Here is a 21,412-nt window from a genome sequence, read left to right on the forward strand (position 1 = left end):
CATGCAACATGGTGATAAATAAAAAATATAATAGAATAAACATTAATATTGGAAGCAATTTAACAATTATAACGTTAGTCAAGTCAAATAATAAAGAACTTAATCATGATACTAGCAACAAGAATAAAAATAAGAGTAATTAAGTGATTAATTACTCACTTTTCGCGTTTCCTTGAATTGCTACATCATGAAAAAAACTGTTAGTAACTTCAATAAATATTTAAATCAAATTAAAACAATTAAATTAAATAAAAAGTAGAGTTGATTTGTTCCAAACCCTCAGTTAATTACACCTTTCACGCCTTGATTTAAGTATAGCACTTTGGGTATTGTATGGACTTCTTAGAGTGCTTAGGGGAAGTATTTTGAGAGAATCGGGTGGCTAGTATTTTGGATAAAGAGGGAGAAGAGAATGATTTTGTGATCAACCTAGTTGATGATTGAAAAAGGGGAGATATGACCTACGGGAAGTGAAAACGCGTGAAGGGTTACGCGAAAAAGACACGAGAAAATTCCACATACCGTGACATGGCAGTGTCCACCGTGGCACAGGACAGTACACCGTGTCACGATATGGGAAAACGCAGAAATTACACGGAAAAAGCACCGTGACACGGTGAGAAATACCGTGTCACGGCAGTAGGTACCGTGTCACGGCAACATGTACCGTGCCACGGTGAAATTTGACGAGAAAAAACTTCGAAAATAGCACCGTGACACGATGTAAAGTACCGTGTCACGGCACCAGGCACCGTGCCACGTCATCAGGCGCCGTAACATGGTGCTTTTGCACTGTGCGCGGTAATTCTAGTTTTTACACGTTTTTAAAATTGCGATAACTTTTGATCCGTAACTTGGAATAAGGCATATAATATATCATCGAAAAGATTATCAAGTCTACTTTCCAATCCAATTATAATCAGGTCAAAATGATTAGTAGATTTTAAGATATGGCCGTTTTAGTGGAAGGGTGTCGGTTTTGGGGCGAGTTTAGTGTTTTGCTCACATCTTTTTCGTTATAGCTCGGAATTGGGCTTATGATATATGGTTGGAATGCTTATTTCAAGGCCTATCCAACCAAATAATAATTGGATTAAAATTATATAGCCATAAAATCAGTTCACCTCGATTTTTGATGTGGATACGAAAAGTGGAAAATATGATATGGTTTAGGGAAATGAGCTAGAAATTGGATTGGTTTATGAAATATATTGGATAGTGTAGGGAATATTTCATGCATTACCCCTAGCTTGAACCCCACTATGATCATACACTAAAGTGTGGTGGCGTCCAAAGGGAAAGAAGATAGAGCAAAAGAGTCGCCAACAAGTTTTAGGAACTTGTAAACCGTTCACGAGGTGAAGGTTACACCCCTTAACGATCCAGGAGATCGTCAACTCCAATAGGTCTGGAACCATGACTGGTAGTTCGGGGATGAAGGTACAAATCCAACCTAAAAGAGATTGAACCTGCCCTAATAATAGGCCTCTACTTTATTTTGATCGTATTCATGTGCGCTTTCTGACTAACATGCAATCAATAGGTTTAACCCTAAACCTGTTTAATCTATGTTGGTTGAACATTAATGCACAAATAAAACTATTATTGACGATCACTTGAATTATAATCAAATTAACCCTAAACAAGATTATTAATTATCTTATTAAGCGTGATTACAAGTATAAATTCCCTTTAAACATGCGTAAAAAGTGTGATCAAGCAATAACAATAATATAAATCAAGCAACATAATAATAATAATAATAATAATAATAATAATAATAATAATAATAATAATAATAATAATAATAATAATAATAATAATAATAATAAAAATAATCATGTTAAAGCATAATTTTAGCAAGATCCTAGGCATGATACTAACAAGATTAATAACAAACCCTAGCATGTCACTAAACAATAAAAATCAAAGCTTTAACCCTAACATGATACTAACATGCTATATTAGGAAAGAATATAGGAAGCATCGCAGGAATCATAATAAGCATATTTGATATTATAACCTTTTCCCTAAACATAATACTAGGAATCATTGTTGTCATTCAAAACATTAAGCATCCTAACATGAAACTAGAAATCATAATAACAACCTAGACATGATTTCTATATCATAATGTCAATAAATCAATTAAAGCACTTACTTGGATGCCTCGTATCTCTTTCTAATAACAAAATACACGCGTTAGTAACTTCAAAGAAAATAATAAACAAAACAATTAAATTAAATAATTGAAAGAGAGATTTGGGACCAAACCCTCAGAAATATCAAACCTTTCACGTCTAGGGCGAAGGCAACTTCGAATTAGGCTAGGTGTGTCTAGTGCTAATGTATGAAGAATTGTATTTGTAAAAGACTAGGCTTGAAAGAGGGGGAGAGAATCAAGAAATTCTTGATGAGAGTTGATGATTGCAAAAGGGGAGATATGACCTCTATTTATAGAGAAAAAAGAGGGTCGAAGACTAAGAAAAGAATCCGAATTCGAATCGAAATAAAACTCGATGGACAGCAGTTTTTGCGGATTTTGTTTTTATCATATCTTTTGATCCAGAAGTCCTAATAAGGCATATAATATGTCGTTGGAAAGCTCTTGAAGTCTAGTTTCAACCCAATTAAAATCAGATTAAAATCTTTTGTAGATAAAAAGATATGGCCAAAATAGTGGGACGGTGTCAGTTTTGGATAGAATTTCATATTTTATTCATATCTTTTTCGTTATAGCTCGGATTTAATATTATAATATATCATTGGACAGATAATTTCAAGATCTATCCAACCATATAAGATTTGGATAAAGATTATGAGGCACAAAAATAAAATCTGACTGTCTTTGAACATCTTTAAATTCGAATAGAATTAGGATTTAAGAAAAGGAAAGTTTTTATTTAACTCAAATTCTTTGATCTTATCTTTTCAAAAAAGATAATTAAGATCTTTTAGAAACTTATAAAAGCTTCTAATTAATCCTAATTAGTTTAGGAATAGGATTAGACCTTTGGACCCTCCACATGATCATTGGGTCGTAGGTAAAATCCGATTTGGGCCCAATTTAGTATTTTGGCCATAACTTCCTCATTATTCATCGGAATTGGGCTTATAATGTATCGTTGGAAAGGTCTTTTCAACCCCATCCAACTAAACCATTATTGGACCCATATCATGGACCAAACTAAACCGGAATGCACGTTTTTCAAAAATAGGGTAAGAAAAGAAATATTTTCAAAAACAGAAAGAAGAGATATTTTAATAAAAACATCCTCATCACTAGACTTTTCACACTTTCGCTTTGTTCGATAATCAAATGACATGAAAGGTATTCATCACTGGGTTTGGTTTTGGGGAGACACATTTGGGTGTCTACAGATAGAACTGGATTTCAGCACTCTAAAAATTAAATACTCTACCCAACCAATAATGGCGGTGAAAGGTTTTCATCATCGGGTTTGGTTTTGGGGAGAAATTTTTAGGTGTCTACAATATCAAATTAACATCTGCTCGATTCATCAATTCAATATTGCTATACTTTTAGAAGAAAATCATATCTACTCGATTCATAATCTGGTTGTAAAGCGTTAAAACCATTCAATAAGAAATTATCATGCAATATCAATAATCAACGATAATAAATTATCCTTTCATATTAATTATGGATCCCCATATTCCCTAGAAAGAAAATTACTCAGACATAATTAAATATAAACTAAACAAAGCAATTAAAGGAGACATGATGAAAGAAATAAAGTAAAAGTAGAAGAAATCGTTACCAAAGTAATCAGAATTAAGGAGTTGAATTAAGAATAAAATAGAGAATAAAGTTGTAGAGAGAGAAACTAATCTAAAACTAAGTAGAGAGAGAAAGTCTAAGAGAAGAAGTACTAATCAAAAACATTAAAATCATATTTATACAAAAATAATTACTCCTAATTAAAACTAAGATAAATCGCCGAAATCAGCTTCTAAAAACCTCGCGCCCGATCGGGCCCACCTTTCTTCCAATTTGAGCGTCTCTCGCGCCCGGCCGGGCGCGAACTACTTTTCCTCGCCCAGACGGGCGCGCCTTCGGACGGGAGCTTACTTGGTCGGGCCCGAACACTTGGGCAAGTTTGGACTTCTCGATTGGGCTCCGATTCTTCGGCCCAATCCCGATTTCCTCTTCGGGTCTTGAATACTCGGTCTAAATGCATCGGAATCTCAAATGCTAAGCCCTTAATCACCGGTTCGATGACTCTAACCGACCCTGGGTTATAAAAACTAGTCGTGCTCCTCCAATGCTCGTAGTCACTCCATAAAAATACCGGGAAAATTCTCCAAAGGTGCAAATCCCTACAAAAGTCAACCAAAACTACGAAAACACTAGAAAACACCAATTAGTAATGAAAGTGGCTCTAAAGAGCCAAAAACACTACTAATTATGACCAAGGGACGGGGGTAAAATAATATATAAAATGGACATATCAGTTATTGATATCTTATTCTTGATATTTATACAACGAGCTTGTATGTTATCAACTTCCGATATTAATTCACCAATTTGATCTACTATATAATGAAGGACTGGGCCAAAATTACTAGTATTTTCAGGAATATGATAATAATGCTTAACATCAGGTTTCTTACACTCAATAGAAGGTCTAGTATTCTCCAGTTTTACCTAATTATTAAATTAACAACTTAATTTATCTTTTAACCGTATGACTCTGATACCAAATCACGCAGCTTTACAATTTTTAATTTATAGTAACTGTATTGTTTTCCTTAATAACAGATTTCACTTATATACTAATAGTATTCAAATATAATACTTAGTTTCTAACACAAATACTTAGTCTTTTAATATATAAATACTACTGAAAAGAGCAAAATAACACCTCGAAAACAATATTGAAGAAACATATAGCAGTATTAAATTTTATTTTAACAGGCTCAAACTTAAAATAACAGTATTCAAATAGGAAATGACTTTTTTTTCCAACACTTAGGCCCTGTTTGGGTTGATGTAAAAGGTTTTCATGGAAAATGAGTTTTCCATTTTTTTTTTTCCCATTTTCCTTTGTTTGGTTTGTTAAGGGGTGGAAAACAATTTTTCCAAGGGTGGAAATTTCCATCCATAATGATGGAAAACATTTTCCTTCCCAAAACAAGGGAAGCCAAATTTTCTTTTCTCTTCCTTACCTTTCTTTTTTGGAAAACTTTTGTATACACCCGATTTACACTAATATTAGTGTACATCGAGCAGTATAAAGGTAACTTTTAGGTAATTTAAGGGTAACTTTCTGTCTTTTTTTGGGTAACTTTAAACATAATATAATTTTTATATAAATAGACAACATGAAAAGTTTTATAAAGTTAACGTAATTACATTCAGTCATTAATAATTGATTTTTAGTCATTTAAAATGTGATTCTTTATTAATAAATCGTATATAATTTTTATTTGTATTGGGTTACTTTTATGCATGTAGGAGGTAACATTTATTCATTTTAGGGGTAACTTTTGATTACTTTAGGCTATCTTGATAATGGATGTACAATAATTATTGTACACTCGATTTTTTTAAAATTTTGTGTTCTTTTTTACTTCCCTCTCATTCATCCTTATATTTCCACTCTTATTTTTTTTTTTATTTATTTTGGACTTTTCTTGTATGCAATCAAACAAAGGAAAACTAATTTGTAATTATATTTTTCCTTAAAAATATGTTTTTCATAAAAACTAATTTTTCATTTAAAATGTTTTATATTAAATCAACCGGGCCTTAGTAAAAAATTTATGGACTTTCGTTGTCCCTGCCTCCCTGGTAGCGGGCAGTACTTTATCAATGCACATTACACCAATTTTAAGTTACCATAGCTCAAACTAAGTAACTTTTCCGACACATCTCTTCGCTTCAAATCTTAGGGTTTCATTTCCACCCACCATTGCTTTTGCAATTTCCTCCATTAATATAGCTTTTGGAGATAAAATGTACGGTGGTTCAAGCGACGGCGAAAGCCATGATGTACCTGGCCAAAGGAAGATCCCGTCGGCTTCATCCATGTTATGGGTTCGAAACCTGCGCCGTTTCATTGGATCTGGTGCCGGACTTGGTTCTGAAGCTTTAATGGGTCTGTTTTTTTTAATCATTTTCTCTCTCTTCATTGTTCCAATTGATCCTTCCTATTATTTGTTACCGTTTGCTATTTGTTTGTGGCAATTGTCACAATTTTGCCTCTTTGTTGTTGGGAATAAATGAGTTTTGTTTTTTCATTTTATTTTAGATGGGTAGTAAGCTGTTTTTTTTTTATTTGAAAAACGGTAGTATGCTGATTTTGAATGAGCGGAAAATGTATTTCCTCATTTTTGAAAATTTCAATAATTGTAGGAGTAATTGTTGTTGGTTTGTTTTTTTAATCATACTTTCTAGAAGTAGTTTTCTCTGATTCAATGTTTATGTTTTATTGTGGTGGTGGTGGTGATTGGAATGTTGTATTTGATGGATTGTTAAAATTAATGCGGGCGAAGGGCGTTTAGGGCTGTGTAATGATAGTTTATGAATAAATTAGTGAAAAGGGTTGAACTGAAAGCTACTGTATTGAATAGCATGGATTAGTGGATGTAGTCGAGTGGAGAGTACGGTGCTATTTTGACAAATTAGATCGAAACTCATAGCATGTATAATGCCATACACTTTATGCAAGCTTTGTGAAGCATAAAATGTCGGGTTAGCTTTTGTTGCGGCTTCTGGATTTGTTGTATCAGAAGTAAGGTCAAATCTGGGGAAAGGTAGGAATTACATGAGAGTGTAGCAACTGCTGGATCCTCTAAGCAAAGCAATCGGCCATTTGATCCAATATTTGAGAGGAAATTCTTTTATCTTTTCTTATTTCACAGTTTTCTTTCCCCGTAAAATATATAGCTTAATGCTTCTTTTCCCTAAAATGTTATGTCAAAATTTTTCTGAAAGAATTGCAACGTGTGTCCATGTGCACAAGCTTGCGGGCTTGTTTGTGATAGTAGGTTTAGAGTATCATAAGATCAAATATAATTGGCTGCTTCAAGAACCTTATCTGCCATTTTGATGGACGTCAATGATCGTGGTGTATTTTTTAAAATATTTTTAGTGGTTGGGATGGGGAATGAATTCTTATAAGAAGAAAGGATGGCAAACATTTATGGACTTAGTAGTTTGGAGGTGGATCATGGAAGCATCCTATGCTTCAAGTATGTGCAATTTGATCCTTAATCATCTTCCTTGCTTGTCACATGGTAATTTATTATATTGTTTGAAATTATTAGTTATATTAAATGCCCCCTCTGTTCCATTATATTTGTCAATGTAGACTTTTTAGAATTACTGATGAATGTAATTGATGAGTAGACTTTAACAAATTTTAGGTTAATATAGTGGGAATAGAAAAATTCTGTAGATGATTATTGTTTTTTTAATTAAAGAAGAAATTGTTTTGGGGTGCTGAGTGACAAACAGTGGGGTGGAGCAATTGTTGTGTAAGATATTAATATAATTATGTAGTGGCTATTTTTGTGATGCTGATTGCATCAAATTTTGAATATGAGAATGTGCATTTGACAAACTGTCCTTTATGTAAATTAGTAAATACAATTGACAAGTCATTGCTAACTAAATTGTACTGTACCTAAAAACTGATAAAAGCAAAAATTATGATATTGTTTGTTGTTTTTTGCTCGTCAATCACGGCAAGCATCTACGATTTCTGCGTATTGGTTATACTGGAATTTTTTGTCTGCGTTGTGTTGTTTGTCATAGGATTTTTTTTATTGTTAATATATATTTTACTTGGAGTTTAGTGGTGAGACATGGGTATTGTGTAGTACACTCTTGAACTGAATATCTCTGCAGGTTCTATGGACTCATGTCTTACATATGTCGTTTATGTCTTTGTAGAGCTTGAAACAAAGAGAATCTTGCTTGATATTTTTAAAGAGAAGCAACAGAAGAGTTCTGAAGCTGGTGCTATTCCAAGCTTCTACAAAAAGGTAGGGTTGCTGATGTTAGGTAAAAGGTAGATGGCAAGAAAATTGTGAGTAAGGTTTACATATATTCCTTTGATTGTTGCATGGTATGAATTTTTTGAATCAAGGCATTATAAATGAGTTGCCAATGTTAATTATTCGAAGACAAGGTCTTGATATCCTCCCTGATTCTATGCAGTTCCATCTTTCCAGATTTGCCACTTATTATATTTCACTTATTTTCCTATGGCACAGAAACCAGAAGAAGGATCTATCAGTTATAGAGTGCAGAGGCTAGCAAAGTATCGATTTCTGAAGGTATTGAATGAACTTCCAATGGGATCTATATCATAATTTTATGTGTGTGTGTGTGTGTTTTGTTTTGTTGTTGTTGTTGTTTTTTTTTTTTTAATTAGTTGGAAACAGCTTCTCTGCTAGCTAGGGGCAAGTTGCCTTTGTAATGACCACATGGCAGGATTTAACTTATTCCTATTGGTGTTAGTGGCTTTGTTTGTTTTTTTGAATGGTGAATCTGTCAAATATCTGGGGTGACTATAATCAATGACCTCTTTGAAGGGTCTAATTGAAGATATGAAAAAATTCATAGTTGGTGTTTAGTCCATGTAAGGCATTTAGAGATTGAGTGCATTATGCAATTATTCTCATACATTTTACTAAAATTTAATGTACTTTTGTCTTCGATCTGTTGAACTGCTGGCTGATTTTCGTTGTGGAATTGCATTAAGTGATGGAGATCTTGGTGAAAATCACTGCTCATAAGTTAGAGGGAGACTTAATCTGTAGAATTTATTAATTAGGTTGATTGTGGTATCATAGGTGCAAATGACTGATAATAAGATTAATTGTTTTGTGATGCATCTCTAACTTAGTGCATCGTGTAGAAATTAAATGTCTGTTAATTGAACACGGCTAATATCGCGAAGTGTCCGTGTCGATACGACACTTCACAGATACATGGCACGTGTCCGATCCTTCACTGTGTACTCAGACACTTCCATTAAGAGAGGACAGGAAAAAAGAGAAGAAACGTGAAAGAAAAATATATCTTGTTCGAAAACCACCATTAATATAGAGAAGATGGAGATAAGGAGATTGCCATTTATTAGGAGAATTTACCTAAGAAAGAATTTAAATAAAAAAAATAGGGGTAGACATAATGAAAAATTTAAAGCTTTTGTAATATATAATTTATTTATATAAAGTTAAGTGACGTATTGACGTGTCCCTGTACGCGTGTCCAAATATCAGAAAGAGTCCCCGTGTCCTAAAATTTTGGAACCTGCTGGATCGGACACTTGGACACGTTTCCGTGTCCGACACGTGTTCCCGAGTCCATGTAACATAGTTAAATGTTATTTCTAACAACTTGCAATGTGATTTCTTGTTGCAGAAACAATCAGACCTTTTGCTAAATGCGGATGATTTGGATGCTATGTGGGTTTGCTTAAGAGAGAACTGTGTGATTGATGATGCCACTGGTGCTGAAAAGGTCATCTTGCCTCTTTTAGTATTAATCTCCTCTTTTTTTATATGTACTGTTTTAAAATTGTCTATTTTTGGCCATTGGTTGTATCAAGTTGTTTTCTATTTTTTGGCCTCTTGCTCAAATTGTTTGTACTAAAGAACCTTAAACGTAATTTCTATTAACAGAACACTGTATATAGATCATACTTCTTCAGTTCTTTTTTACTTGATTCGCTTTGACTTTTACACTATATACCATCCCTCATTTGACCATCTTTGTGAATAATATGTAAAAAAAACATATTCATGTGGGATCTTTTCGAATGCAGCTCAAATAAGTACTATCATAATATATATAATTTTTACTTATGGAGAATTAAAGTTATTAATCGTTAAAGTTTTGCATGGGCAAACGTGATAAAAGAAACAAGTCAAGTATATGATAAAAGAACAGAAGAAGCATATGATTTTTTTAAAAAAGAAAATAGCTCTTGGCATCATTTTTGTGTCTAGCCCTGTATTGTTTAGTAGTATTGAGGTAGGAACCTATTGTACCCAACCATCTTTTTGTTAAAATGGTGGCCTTACAATGGCGTTTATATAACTTGTGTTCAGGGAGCGGTAGATTTCTTTGCGGCAAGGAAGGGATTGATTGGCTATTGGCCTTTTTTTTTGTAGTCTTCCCTTTTTTCCCCTTCCTATGCTGTTAATATCTTCGGGTGCCATTTGTTTTCGTGGAATCAGTAAAGGAAAAGGGTACCACACTACCACCGCCTATGATTTTCCTTTCGTGTTGATTGGTTGCATGTTTTAGTGATCCTTGTAAGTACTCGCTGGTGACTTCCTACACCACCCCCTAAAACTACAATGAAGGCTGCTCCAAACCAAGAATCATTACCCCCTCTGGATTGCAAGCCTAAATTACAAACACCATCCATTCTGAAGCACTATCCTAAATTCTTCACGATGAACAGCCCCACACCCTTTGAGAAACTATTGAAAACCATTGTCCTATCCATCTCCACCGTCAATACCATCCCCACTATCCATTGCTAGAAACTATGACATCCAACACCACATCCTCTTTGTCCACTCTACCAAATTGCCATTGGGACACAATAGCCATTTACTCCACCTTATTTGTGCACTATGCTCAATTCTGTTAGGGATAAAGAGTTTGATATGGAAGCATCTTCTGTAGCCACCAATAATCTTCTGCGACAAAGGTGATTAAACTATTGTTTGTTATTATTATTGTTGAACTTTGACTTTGTGGCCAGTTGGCCACCTTAAAGCTGGATTAAGTGTCGTGGTGGTTCGGAGATGACAAAGTAGTATTGGGATTGTGTTTGTCGCCAATAACATAATGAACTTATCTTAATATTGGCAACTTATTATTAGAACCTAAGGAAACAAATCAAATTCCCATTCTTGATTCCTTTTCCTTTTCATGCAGTGAACCAAACCTATGTTACTTGGACTTGAATTAATCCCTGTCCAAAACGGCTACATTTTCCAAGTGTCCAATCAGCTATATTTTGGTTTTTTCTTTTTATGATTTTGGCCCAATTAAACTGTCCCCGTGCTTGAGGAGTTGAGTGGAGAGGAGTTGACATTTGAGAGGAGTTGAGGTGAAATGAAGAGTCTGATTATCATAGAATCAAACAGCTACCTCTTATTTTATCTGGCCTTAGATTATTTATTTTCAATACTTGCTCTCTATATATAAGAAAATAGCAATTTATCATTTTTTTTTTTGAAGAAAAATAGATATTGTACAAGAATGACTATGTCACATGGACACTTCATTTCACCTCATGTATCCATGGCACATTCTTGACACACCAACATGGGTATAAACACTTTGATAGGATGCGAGTACCTTTGATTGTGTTACATAGAACAAATTGATGTGTAATAGAAAATTATCAGTATCTATCATTTCTCATTATATGTGTCTTGGACCTATGACTTGTCATCATCACTGTTTACTATGCTCTGAAATCTGATCATTTGATTATTTTTATGCCTTTTGCAAGTAAAGCAAATTATGTTTTTCATAATATTAGTTTCCAATGCTGTCATGTTAATGCGTATTACTGAGTACCAACAACGTGGATTGGTCTTAGACCTATGACATATCATTATCACTATTTACTATGTTGTGAGGTCTGATAATATGATAGTGAAATTCTCACTTCACTGGTTTGTTGGTTATCTTGACTGCATTTCAGCGCATAGCTCCTACTAAACATATAGGAGGGGAAAAATGTAAATTTGGCAGTGGTACATTATAATGTACTATTATGCATGTATAATGTATTATTAAAGTATATGTTGTCTGAATAATACTTTTAGTGTACTATTATGCATGTAGTGGTACTTATTACCATCCTATAGATTGAATATTTCCCCCCAAATTACTTACCATCTGTCACCTATTATACATGTAATGGTACATTTTGAATTTTATATGTTTGCTAAACCAATAGGAGCTATGCGCTAAGGGTTAACCGGTTATCTTAATGATGGATATATCTTTCTTTTGTAACTTTCTATATCTTGATATGTCTTGAAGCCATTAATATTAAGGTATATGCTAAGATTGGATAGCTTACACAATTGGGTCCATCTGTCACCTATTATACATGTAATGGTACATTTTTCGTTTATATGTTTGCTAAACCAATAGGAGCTATGCGCTGAGGGTTAACCGTTTATCTTAATGATGGATATATCTTTCTTCTGTAACTTTCTATATCTTGATCTGTCTTGAAGCCATTAATATTAAGGTATATGCTAAGATTGGATAACTTACACAATTGGGCCCATATTGTTTGATTTGTTTCTAGTTTTCCAATTTAACCAGCTTCTAATATTCTCTATTTTTATTTGGTTTTATAACCTTGCAGATGAACTATGAAGATTTTTGTCATATTGCCTCAGTATGTGCTGAGCAAATTGGTCCTAAATGCCGACGTTTTTTCAGCCCTTCAAATTTTATGAAGTTTGAAAAAGATGAACAGGGGAGAATTGCCATCCTTCCATTCTACCTTTATGTGATGCGAACGGTATGTCCTGTTATGTATATAGCTGTGGTGTTTCTTAACCATAATGCTTTTTTTCAATCAGTTCATATGATGATTATAATTTACCTGTTGACTTTGCTAGATTAGTGTCTTTTGTCCTTTTTGGAGGATGCTTAATAAAGATGTATGAAACTGGATAGGTTTCCTCTGCAGTAAATTTGTAATTATCTGATTTTGTCATGCCATATCTAATTTACTTATTGTACAGGTTTCATTAACTCAAGCAAGAATAGATATGAGCGAGCTTGATGAGGACTCTGATGGCTTTCTTCAACCACATGTATGTAGCAATTCTACTTTTGATTTATTTAGTTTCAAGTATTCTTTTCATTTACTAAGTTTAATTATCTGTGATATATAGGAAATGGAGGCTTACATTAGAGGGCTGATTCCTAACTTGGCACAACTACGTGATATGCCTACTGCCTTTATGCAAATGTATTGCAGGATAGCTGCACATAAATTCTTTTTCTTCTGCGACCCACACAGGCGAGGTTAGTTTGCTTTGCTATTTTATTTCTTTGATATGACCCGTCTTAAGGCAAATGTATTGCTTGGATAACTGTACATAAATTATATTTTTCTTAAATTTGTTAAGGTACAAATGTTTATATTTTTTATCATGAAATGCATTGATTTCCTTAACTACTTTTCTCAATACACAGCTGTCTTGAATACAACAAATTTGCATGCAAAAACTTAAGTGATAGAAATGCTAAATTTTCAGTGTAGGACGGTAAAAGTAACTTCAACTAATCAACTTCTGAATACCATGTCTTTGAGTAAGTCCTCAGTGTAGGTCTTTAGGATGACTGTTTGTCTTGTTAAATTGGTAGTATACAATAGTACAACAGAACCTGGCTTTAAGATATGGAAATCTCAAACTCTGCCAAATATTGATTTATTACCTTTTATTTTTTTTGGAAGAGATTTATTACCTTTTATAATTAAGGTATATGATAATTATGCTTTGCAAGCTTAGCCAAAATCACTGTAACATATGTTTCCATAGGGCTTGAATGTGTGTGTCTGTGTGTGTGTGTGGGGGGGGGGGGGGTATATGTGAGCTGTATGCATGTGAAGGAGATGCGACTGTAGTATGTGAGTGTGACAGGGCTTAGGTAAATTATAGTAACAGCTTGGGAAGACTAATGTCGTCATTTTTGAATGACATATATTTGAACAGTTGTTTGTCAACTTGATTACTTTTAGGTACACTTAAGTTTTTATAACGGCGAGAGACAAATGAAATATGAGGGGCTACAGATTGAAGGGATTGCTAGAAGAGAAACTCTTTGCCTTCTACTATCAACTCAGAGAATTTTTAGGGGGAAAAAAAAATAATTAATGGCTGTTTAAATAGTTCTCTTGCACAGGTCACTTTTATTCAGTGCCCTCACCGAAAAATAAAGTGTTTACATGCATAGTTAGGTTAGTGACAGGATGATGAGATTTAAAGATCTCTCTCAGTATGTGTCAAAAAAAAAAAAAGATCTCTCAGTTTCTTTTTATATTATTTATAAAGTTCTCAACTTGGCTCCTTGTCAAGTTGTCTGTCTTGTCACAATTACAAGAAACTTCTTGTATACTATACTGTGTTTTTAGGAATTGAAGTGATTGTGTCTTTTCTTATGCAGGAAAGGCTTGCATAAAGAAAGTGCTCCTAAGTAATTGCTTGCAGGAGTTGATGGAACTTCACCAGGTAGTATCTTGTCTCCCTTATACCGCCATTAGTAGATAAAGCTTTGAACAGGACCACCACTTGTTTTTGAATTTGTAATTTCCTTGCCATATTTCTATGTGAAATGTTCTTGCACCAAGTGTGACTTTACTTTGTGTTTATCTTACAAATCTAATATATGGTGAAATGTATAACTTGTGTGTGACATAATCTTAATCTTGGCGTGTTCTTACTTTCCCTATGTTTTAGGAAAGTGAGGAGGAAGTCACTGACACTGAACAAGCTGAGAATTGGTTCTCCTTGACTTCTGCACAGCGCATTTGTGGTAGGTAATTCTGTTGGTTTTGTTTGTTTGTTTGGTGTCTATTTTTTTTATTTTATTTTATTGCTTCTTACAGCTGCCTCAAATATTAATTTTGTTTTATACTTATATTTTTCTAATAATATTGTTTTCTAGAGTCTAATTTAATTCTTTGAGACTGTTCTTTTCCATGCACCCTTTTGTTTGCTTTGCGTCCTATCAATTATGGTGCCATAAATAAAAAGTTATTACGTAGGTCAGTAAATTGTTTGTTGTGATAGTTTATAAATATGATATAGAAATATATGTGGAGCTCCAAGAATTTGTTTGTATTTAAATTACTGAAATAAAGAATGTTTAACTCTAAAGAACATTTGTCAGAAATTGCTTAACTCCAATGGTTTGAGCAAGAATTAGCAAATATAATCAGTTTCATTTTTGAAATGTAGCCTCCTGCTTTGATTTTTACTATTTAAGAATGAGGTCTTGCTTGACCCAATATATTGGCAGTTTATAATTGGCAGACTAAGCCTCTATTTTCATATTTAACAATTATTCACATTATTTGCTTGATTGTCGAGGATAAGTGGCTTAGTTTTCCCTGTTGCTCAAAATATGAATTTGATTTATATAATTTGTAGCTGTGTACTGGTCTGCTAAACTTGTCTGTATGCTATATTGTTTTCATGTGTAAAGCAGTTACATTTTCCTTACATGCTTTTTGTTATATATTTTGCATGTCTGACGACATGATTTATTTTGGATCTTCGAAGATATGTTTCTGGCACTTGACAAGGATATGAATGGAACCTTGAGCAAGCAAGAACTCCGAGAGTATGCTGATGGAACACTGACAGATATATTTGTTGAGAGGGGTATGCCAATTTTTTTATTGAAATTTTAGTCACTACAGCAAATGTCATTATTTTGATGACTTCTCCAGTCAATTGCATGCATTTCTACGTCTAAACTTTATAATGATTAATGACCCCAATGCATTAGCCAGATCTCTTATATTGGCAGATATGCTTTATGAATGTAGAAACATATTATTCTGCCGTACTTAATGATTCCCCTCTTTACTTTTTATTATGGGTATTAAGATAGTGTACATGAACTTTCCACTTTTTCAGTGTGAGGTACTCTCTTAGTCTTTTACTATTAATCATATACCCACTCACACTAGACAGCTGGGAAATTTCTAACCCTCTTGTTCAAGTGCTGACCTGGTCATTGTTTACTATTTTCTCTCAATTACCATTGCTGTAGTTTTTGATGAGCATGTACGCCGGGGGAAAAGTGGTGGAGGAAACAGTCGGGAAATGGATTTTGAAAGCTTCTTGGACTTCGTTCTTGCTCTTGAAAACAAAGATACTCCTGAAGGTTTGACATACTTGTTCAGGTGTCTTGATCTTAATGGAAGGGGTTACCTAACAACAGCTGATGTCCACACACTTTTCAGGTGCAACATTTTCTCTATTAATTGGATGTAATTCCTGCATTTTTGCAGTTTTCTTAAAAAATTGTCCTGAGCTGTGCTAACATCGTGAAACCAATTTCTGTGCAATAGTTGAGAATAAACATTATACACTTGCAATAAATGTTTTAAGTAGAGTGCTACTTCCAACTTTTGTCCTTTTCTTGATATTTCTTGTAGCTAAAAAAAGATGGATAATAGAGTTTTTACGAAGTAGAAGGGAAAATATGGACTAATCTTACTGTTCAGATGCTTGGACTAATCTAGGTTATTTGATAGCTCAATGGTGGTTTCTGTAAGACTTCTGTTCATGCTACCATATTTTACACTAAACCATGGAATTTTTTGGGATTGAGGCTTTGTTGTTGTCTTTATGCATAAATTATGGAAGAAAAGAAGGATGGCATCTGTAAGCTAGAGATGTTACTCGATACAATCTTCCTATAAAAAAATTCTGTGCTTTCCTTTTCACAGTTCTCTAATGTAGTCTGTGAATCTCAAACTGACAGAAACAGTACAATAGCATGATGTAATATTGCTTTACATAATTTACATTCTATGGTTTTGCTTTAAATATTCTATTTTGGCCTATTTAATCTCTAATGTCACCTCTTTTTTTTTTTTTTTTTTTTCTTTTATTTATCAGAGATGTACACCAGAAATGGATTGAGGGAGGAAATTATGAATTATGTATTGAAGATGTGAGAGATGAAATTTGGGATATGGTGAAGCCTATGGATTCTTTGATGATCACATTGCAGGATTTACTTGCGTGCAAGCAGGGTGGTACCGTGGCTAGCATGCTTATAGATGTCCGTGGTTTTTGGGCACATGACAATAGAGAAAATCTTCTTCAAGAAGAAGAGGAACCAGAGGAAGAGGCATGACTTTAGGGTGATTAATACGACCTTTACTATTGTATCTAAAGGTCAATGTAATGTGTTTTTTTTTTAATTTTTTTTAAAATTTTTTTTAATGAATAGTAGAACTTGTAGCAGTTGAGGACTTGAGGTAATATAGGTGTATGTATTATGAGGATCTGATTAACGAATTCGAGTAAATACATCATTGGATAACTGTATCAACCAGTTAACCAAATGCCTAACAATATTTTATCAGAAATCTCTCAAGTTTCTGAATCACAGGACAGAATCTACTTCCTCAATTTTATTTATTTATTTATTTATTTTTTTATTGCCACACTTTGACTTTTACACTATCCACAAACTACACTTTGACTAGAATATGTGATATATAACTTTTTATTATTATTTTTTTTATTCTTTAAAATTTTTTTTAATTTTTTTTTTTTTTTTTTTTTTAATTTTGAGAAAATTGTGATTTATAACTGGTATGATGAAACATAGTTATGTGAGATTTTATTTGAACCATCTCAATGTCAAATTTATTAATATCCATTTTAAAAAAAATAATTTTACAATGTTGCTAATTAAAGATAGCAATCGCTAAAATTGTGTGTTGGCATTTGGCAATCGTAATAAAAAAAAATATTATGAAAACGGAGGAAATATATATATATATATATATATATATATATATATATATATATATATATATATATATATATATATATATATATATATAGAGAGAGAGAGAGAGAGAGAGAGAGAGAGAGGCTCATGTAAAAACCCTCCTCTATATAAGAACCCAATCTTATATAAGAATCAATTTCAGCCGTTCATTAGTTTTGATCTTACCATCTAAATTAATCCTTTAATGATGACATTTCTGTAATTCTTTATAATTTTTTTCCCTTTCTAACAAAATAAAACTCAAGGCTATTCCTTCTCTCTCCTCAACATATTCTCTAATTCTCTCCCCTCAACATCTTCTCTCTCCTCAAAACTCAAACGTAGCCAAACTTTATCATCTTCATCAACGAATTCATACTCTGGTAAGTTTATCAACTCTTAAAAAATTCTCATTTCATTTTAATCCTTGATTTTTTTCCAGATTTCTATTCAGATTTTCATGCAATTTTTAATTGGGACTTTTCGTTGCGATTTTTCGGTTTTTTTTTTTTTCGATTTTTCTTATTTTTGTTCGTACTTTCATCAATTTTAGAGTTAACATCTTTAGATTTCTTCGTTTTTATTTTCAATTTGTTCGTTTTAATTTTCGATTTTATTTTTTTGATTTTTTTTTTATTTTGTGAATTTGCTTGAGATTTTTCTCTGGATGTATGTGTGATACTATGATGAGAAGAGAAAATTTATTTAGAACAAAGCAAAGGTGGATTTAATTCTTATGTTCTAAAGTTTTATATGTTCTAAAGTTTTTCAATCTATGTTCTAAAGTTATCTTACTATATTCTAAAGTTTACCTTTTATGTTGAAGGTTTACTCTATATGTCCTTGTCTGCCATCAGTTCAACAAATAACAATGATTCCCCTCAGTTTTCATGATAAGACAGAAAATTATATTCCTATGCATCTCACTGATGTTATGTCTGATGTAGAATAGTTCTAATTAGTCCGATTGTTCTAATAGGATGATATTTCAATACATGCGTTGTTTTTGTGTTCATTCATTATGAGTTTTATATATTTTTGACTTGTTTGCTGTTTTTGATCGAATTTTCGATGATATTTTGCTAAAAATTATGCATTATATAGTGTTATTGAGTCTATAATGTTGTATGTTTTCATTGAATTCTATTTTTTTTAGCCAATTTCCATTTGAATTTCACTTTGATGAATCAAGTATTATAAATCTATAGTTTTAAATGTGTTGCCTAACTTTATAGTTAGATTGTTTCAATTTAACTTGATGGGTTTGTTTAATGAAGAGAAAAAAATTATTTAGAACATATTAGTGGATTTAGAAAAGGCAATTAGAACATAAGGAGAAATACTTCCCATTAGTGGAGATGGTGGGGAAGGATTATATAATACTAACAGGTATAAAGTCTTTTAGAGCTCTTTTCTGCTGGATAATATTGTGAGTTTCTTTATTTATGATTTCAATTTGAGTAATCGAATTTACGTTTATCAATTTGTGTGCAATTATTTCGATTTCTTCATCTATTTTTCTATATTTTTCTTTTTTAATCGATTTTTTATCATACGTTGTATTGCAGATTGTTTCATCGGCAGGCTCACCTAAATTGTTAAAATTGTCTTCTTTCTTTTTTTTGAATAGTTCTTCCAGATTAGTTAACCTGCCCTTCACATAATCTTTTTGGTTTTACTGGTGTTTGTACATGATTTTACTCCCTCTTTGTAAGCTTGAATACTTTTGGTTTGAGGTTGATGAAAAACAATTAAATTGACTTTTTAGGATTTGAGGTAAAATGATTGGTTTCCATATGGTGGTATAGTGGTTTTATAGCACATTTGCACTAGAACAATTTGTGTAGCATTTATAAGATACATAATTTTCTTGCTAAAGGATTGTTAAAGTTCACGATCACTTGCAAAAGCTGACATGCTTAGTCATATGATGAGGCATGTAACGAAAGATTAGTAAATATTCAACTTTGCATACTTTGCCAAATGATGGCTTAGATCTTAAGATTAAGGACAAGGACAACTACTTATATCATCATAGGATCAAATCCACTATGTTCGAAAATTTATATTATCCTTTTATGTTCTAAAGTTAATCATTTATATTCTAAATTTTACTCTTTATTTTCTAGAGTTCACTATATATAATCTAGAGTTTAGCTTATATATTCTAGAGTTTATCCTTTTATGTTCTCAAGTTTTTCTTTATGTTCTAAAGTTTGCTCTCTATGTTCCAAAGTTTATTCTATATGTTCTAAATTTTCCCTCTGTTCAAAAGTTTGATCTTTATGTTGTAAAGATTGATCTAGCTCTGTGGCTGTTAAGCATTTTCTAGCAAGGACTATGTAGTATAATAGTATTGATTCTGAAGTTGAGTTCTTAAATTGGTTGCAAGTTTGAACAAATATAGTGCCTTTTGCATTAAATAAATGAATGGTTTTCATGTCATAAGTTGATTTGTTTGAATTAGCTACAAGTTTGAACAAATGTGACTTTGATTACTTGCATACTTGGGCTGGGCATACTATATCATCACTATACATATCATGTGAGCACTACAGGTATACTCTTCCCAAACAACCTCACATAGAATGCATATCGATCATGAGTATACTTTATGATTTAAGCACCACCCTTTAATTTATTGTTAGTCATATTTTTTGTTAAAGCTTGCTTGGTTAGTACTAGTCTTAACATGGGATAGTCCTTGCCCTCCCAAAATGTGCACTAAAGGACTACTAATGATAGTATAAGCAAACTTAATGTCTATCTTTTTTAGTAATTTTTTTGGTTTGAATGATTTATATACATTAGCCTACTAGCTCAACGGATAGAGCATTGTGCAAATGCACAAAAGATGTAGGTTCGAATCCCACGTAGGTTCATTTTCATAGTGTCAAGACAAGAGATTGTATGTGAGTTAAGTTGTTTTTGAAATTATTTATAGAGTTAACCTATGTAGGAATCGAACCTACATCTTCTATGCATTTGCATAGTGCTCTGCCAATTGAGCTAATAGGTTTAGCATATGTTCTAAAATATACTGAATTTGTTCTAAACCATGAACGAGAATATTAGAAAGATTTGCATAATCATACTACGTACTTTAGAACATAAACATAACTTTTTTTTTCTATGTTCTAAATTTTTTTTTCTTACTCCTATGTTCTAAATTTAGTCTAACTTATGTTTTAAAGTTTTATTTTCCTATGTTCTAAATTTAGTCTACTTATGTTCTAAAGTTTTATTTTCCTATGTTCTAAATTTAGTCTACTTATGTTCTAAAGTTTTATTTTCCTATGTTCTAAATTTAGTGTACTTATGTTCTAAAGTTTTATTTTCCTATGTTTTAAATTTTTTCTACCTATGTTCTAAAGTTTTTTTTTTTCTATATTCTAAATATTCTTTTTACCTATGTTCTAAATTCTTGTCTATGTTCTAATTTTTTTCCCTATGTTCTAAATTTCTTCCTATGTTCTAAACATGTGCTCTACATTTTCTTCTTATGTTCTAAATTATATTTTTGTCTATGTTTTAAATGTTTTCTTATGTTCTAAACATGTGCTTTAAATTTTTTTCCTATGTTCTAAACATGTGCCTTCAATTTTCTTCTATGTTTTAATTATTTAGCCTATGTTCTAAATTTTCTTCTACCTATATTCTAAATTTTTTTTCCTATGTTTTAAGTTTTCTTTTGCATGTGTTCTAAATTTTTTACTATGTTCTAAATTATTTTCCTATATTCTACATATTATTGTCTATGTTCGAAATATATTTCCTATGTTCAAAATTTTTCTCTATGTTCTAAATTTATTTTCAATGTTCCTAATTTTTTCTATCTATGTTCTAAATTTTAACCTA

The 21,412-nt window shown here is 32.3% G+C and overlaps 1 protein-coding gene and 1 non-coding gene across 2 annotated transcripts; both read left to right on the top strand.

Moving 5' to 3' along the window:
* The first annotated feature begins 5,801 nt into the window (after positions 1-5,801).
* Positions 5,802-17,164, top strand: LOC145632044 (putative serine/threonine-protein phosphatase 2A regulatory subunit B'' subunit TON2). The gene is made up of 12 exons (XM_081684313.1): positions 5,802-6,122; positions 7,922-8,013; positions 8,245-8,307; positions 9,401-9,499; positions 12,387-12,545; positions 12,772-12,843; positions 12,925-13,057; positions 14,201-14,265; positions 14,494-14,569; positions 15,319-15,420; positions 15,815-16,007; positions 16,669-17,164. Exons 1-12 carry the CDS (start codon positions 5,981-5,983, stop codon positions 16,907-16,909), a joined length of 1,437 nt encoding a protein of 478 aa, XP_081540439.1. The 5' UTR covers positions 5,802-5,980; the 3' UTR covers positions 16,910-17,164.
* LOC145633597 (small nucleolar RNA snoR104) lies at positions 16,421-16,539 on the top strand. The gene has a single exon (XR_014112907.1). It is a non-coding gene; the product is annotated as a small nucleolar RNA snoR104 (small nucleolar RNA).
* Positions 17,165-21,412: the final 4,248 nt, after the last annotated feature.

Source organism: Chenopodium album, chromosome 5, assembly GCF_948465745.1.
Source record: "Chenopodium album chromosome 5, dcCheAlbu1.1, whole genome shotgun sequence".
Lineage (NCBI taxonomy): Eukaryota > Viridiplantae > Streptophyta > Magnoliopsida > Caryophyllales > Amaranthaceae > Chenopodium > Chenopodium album.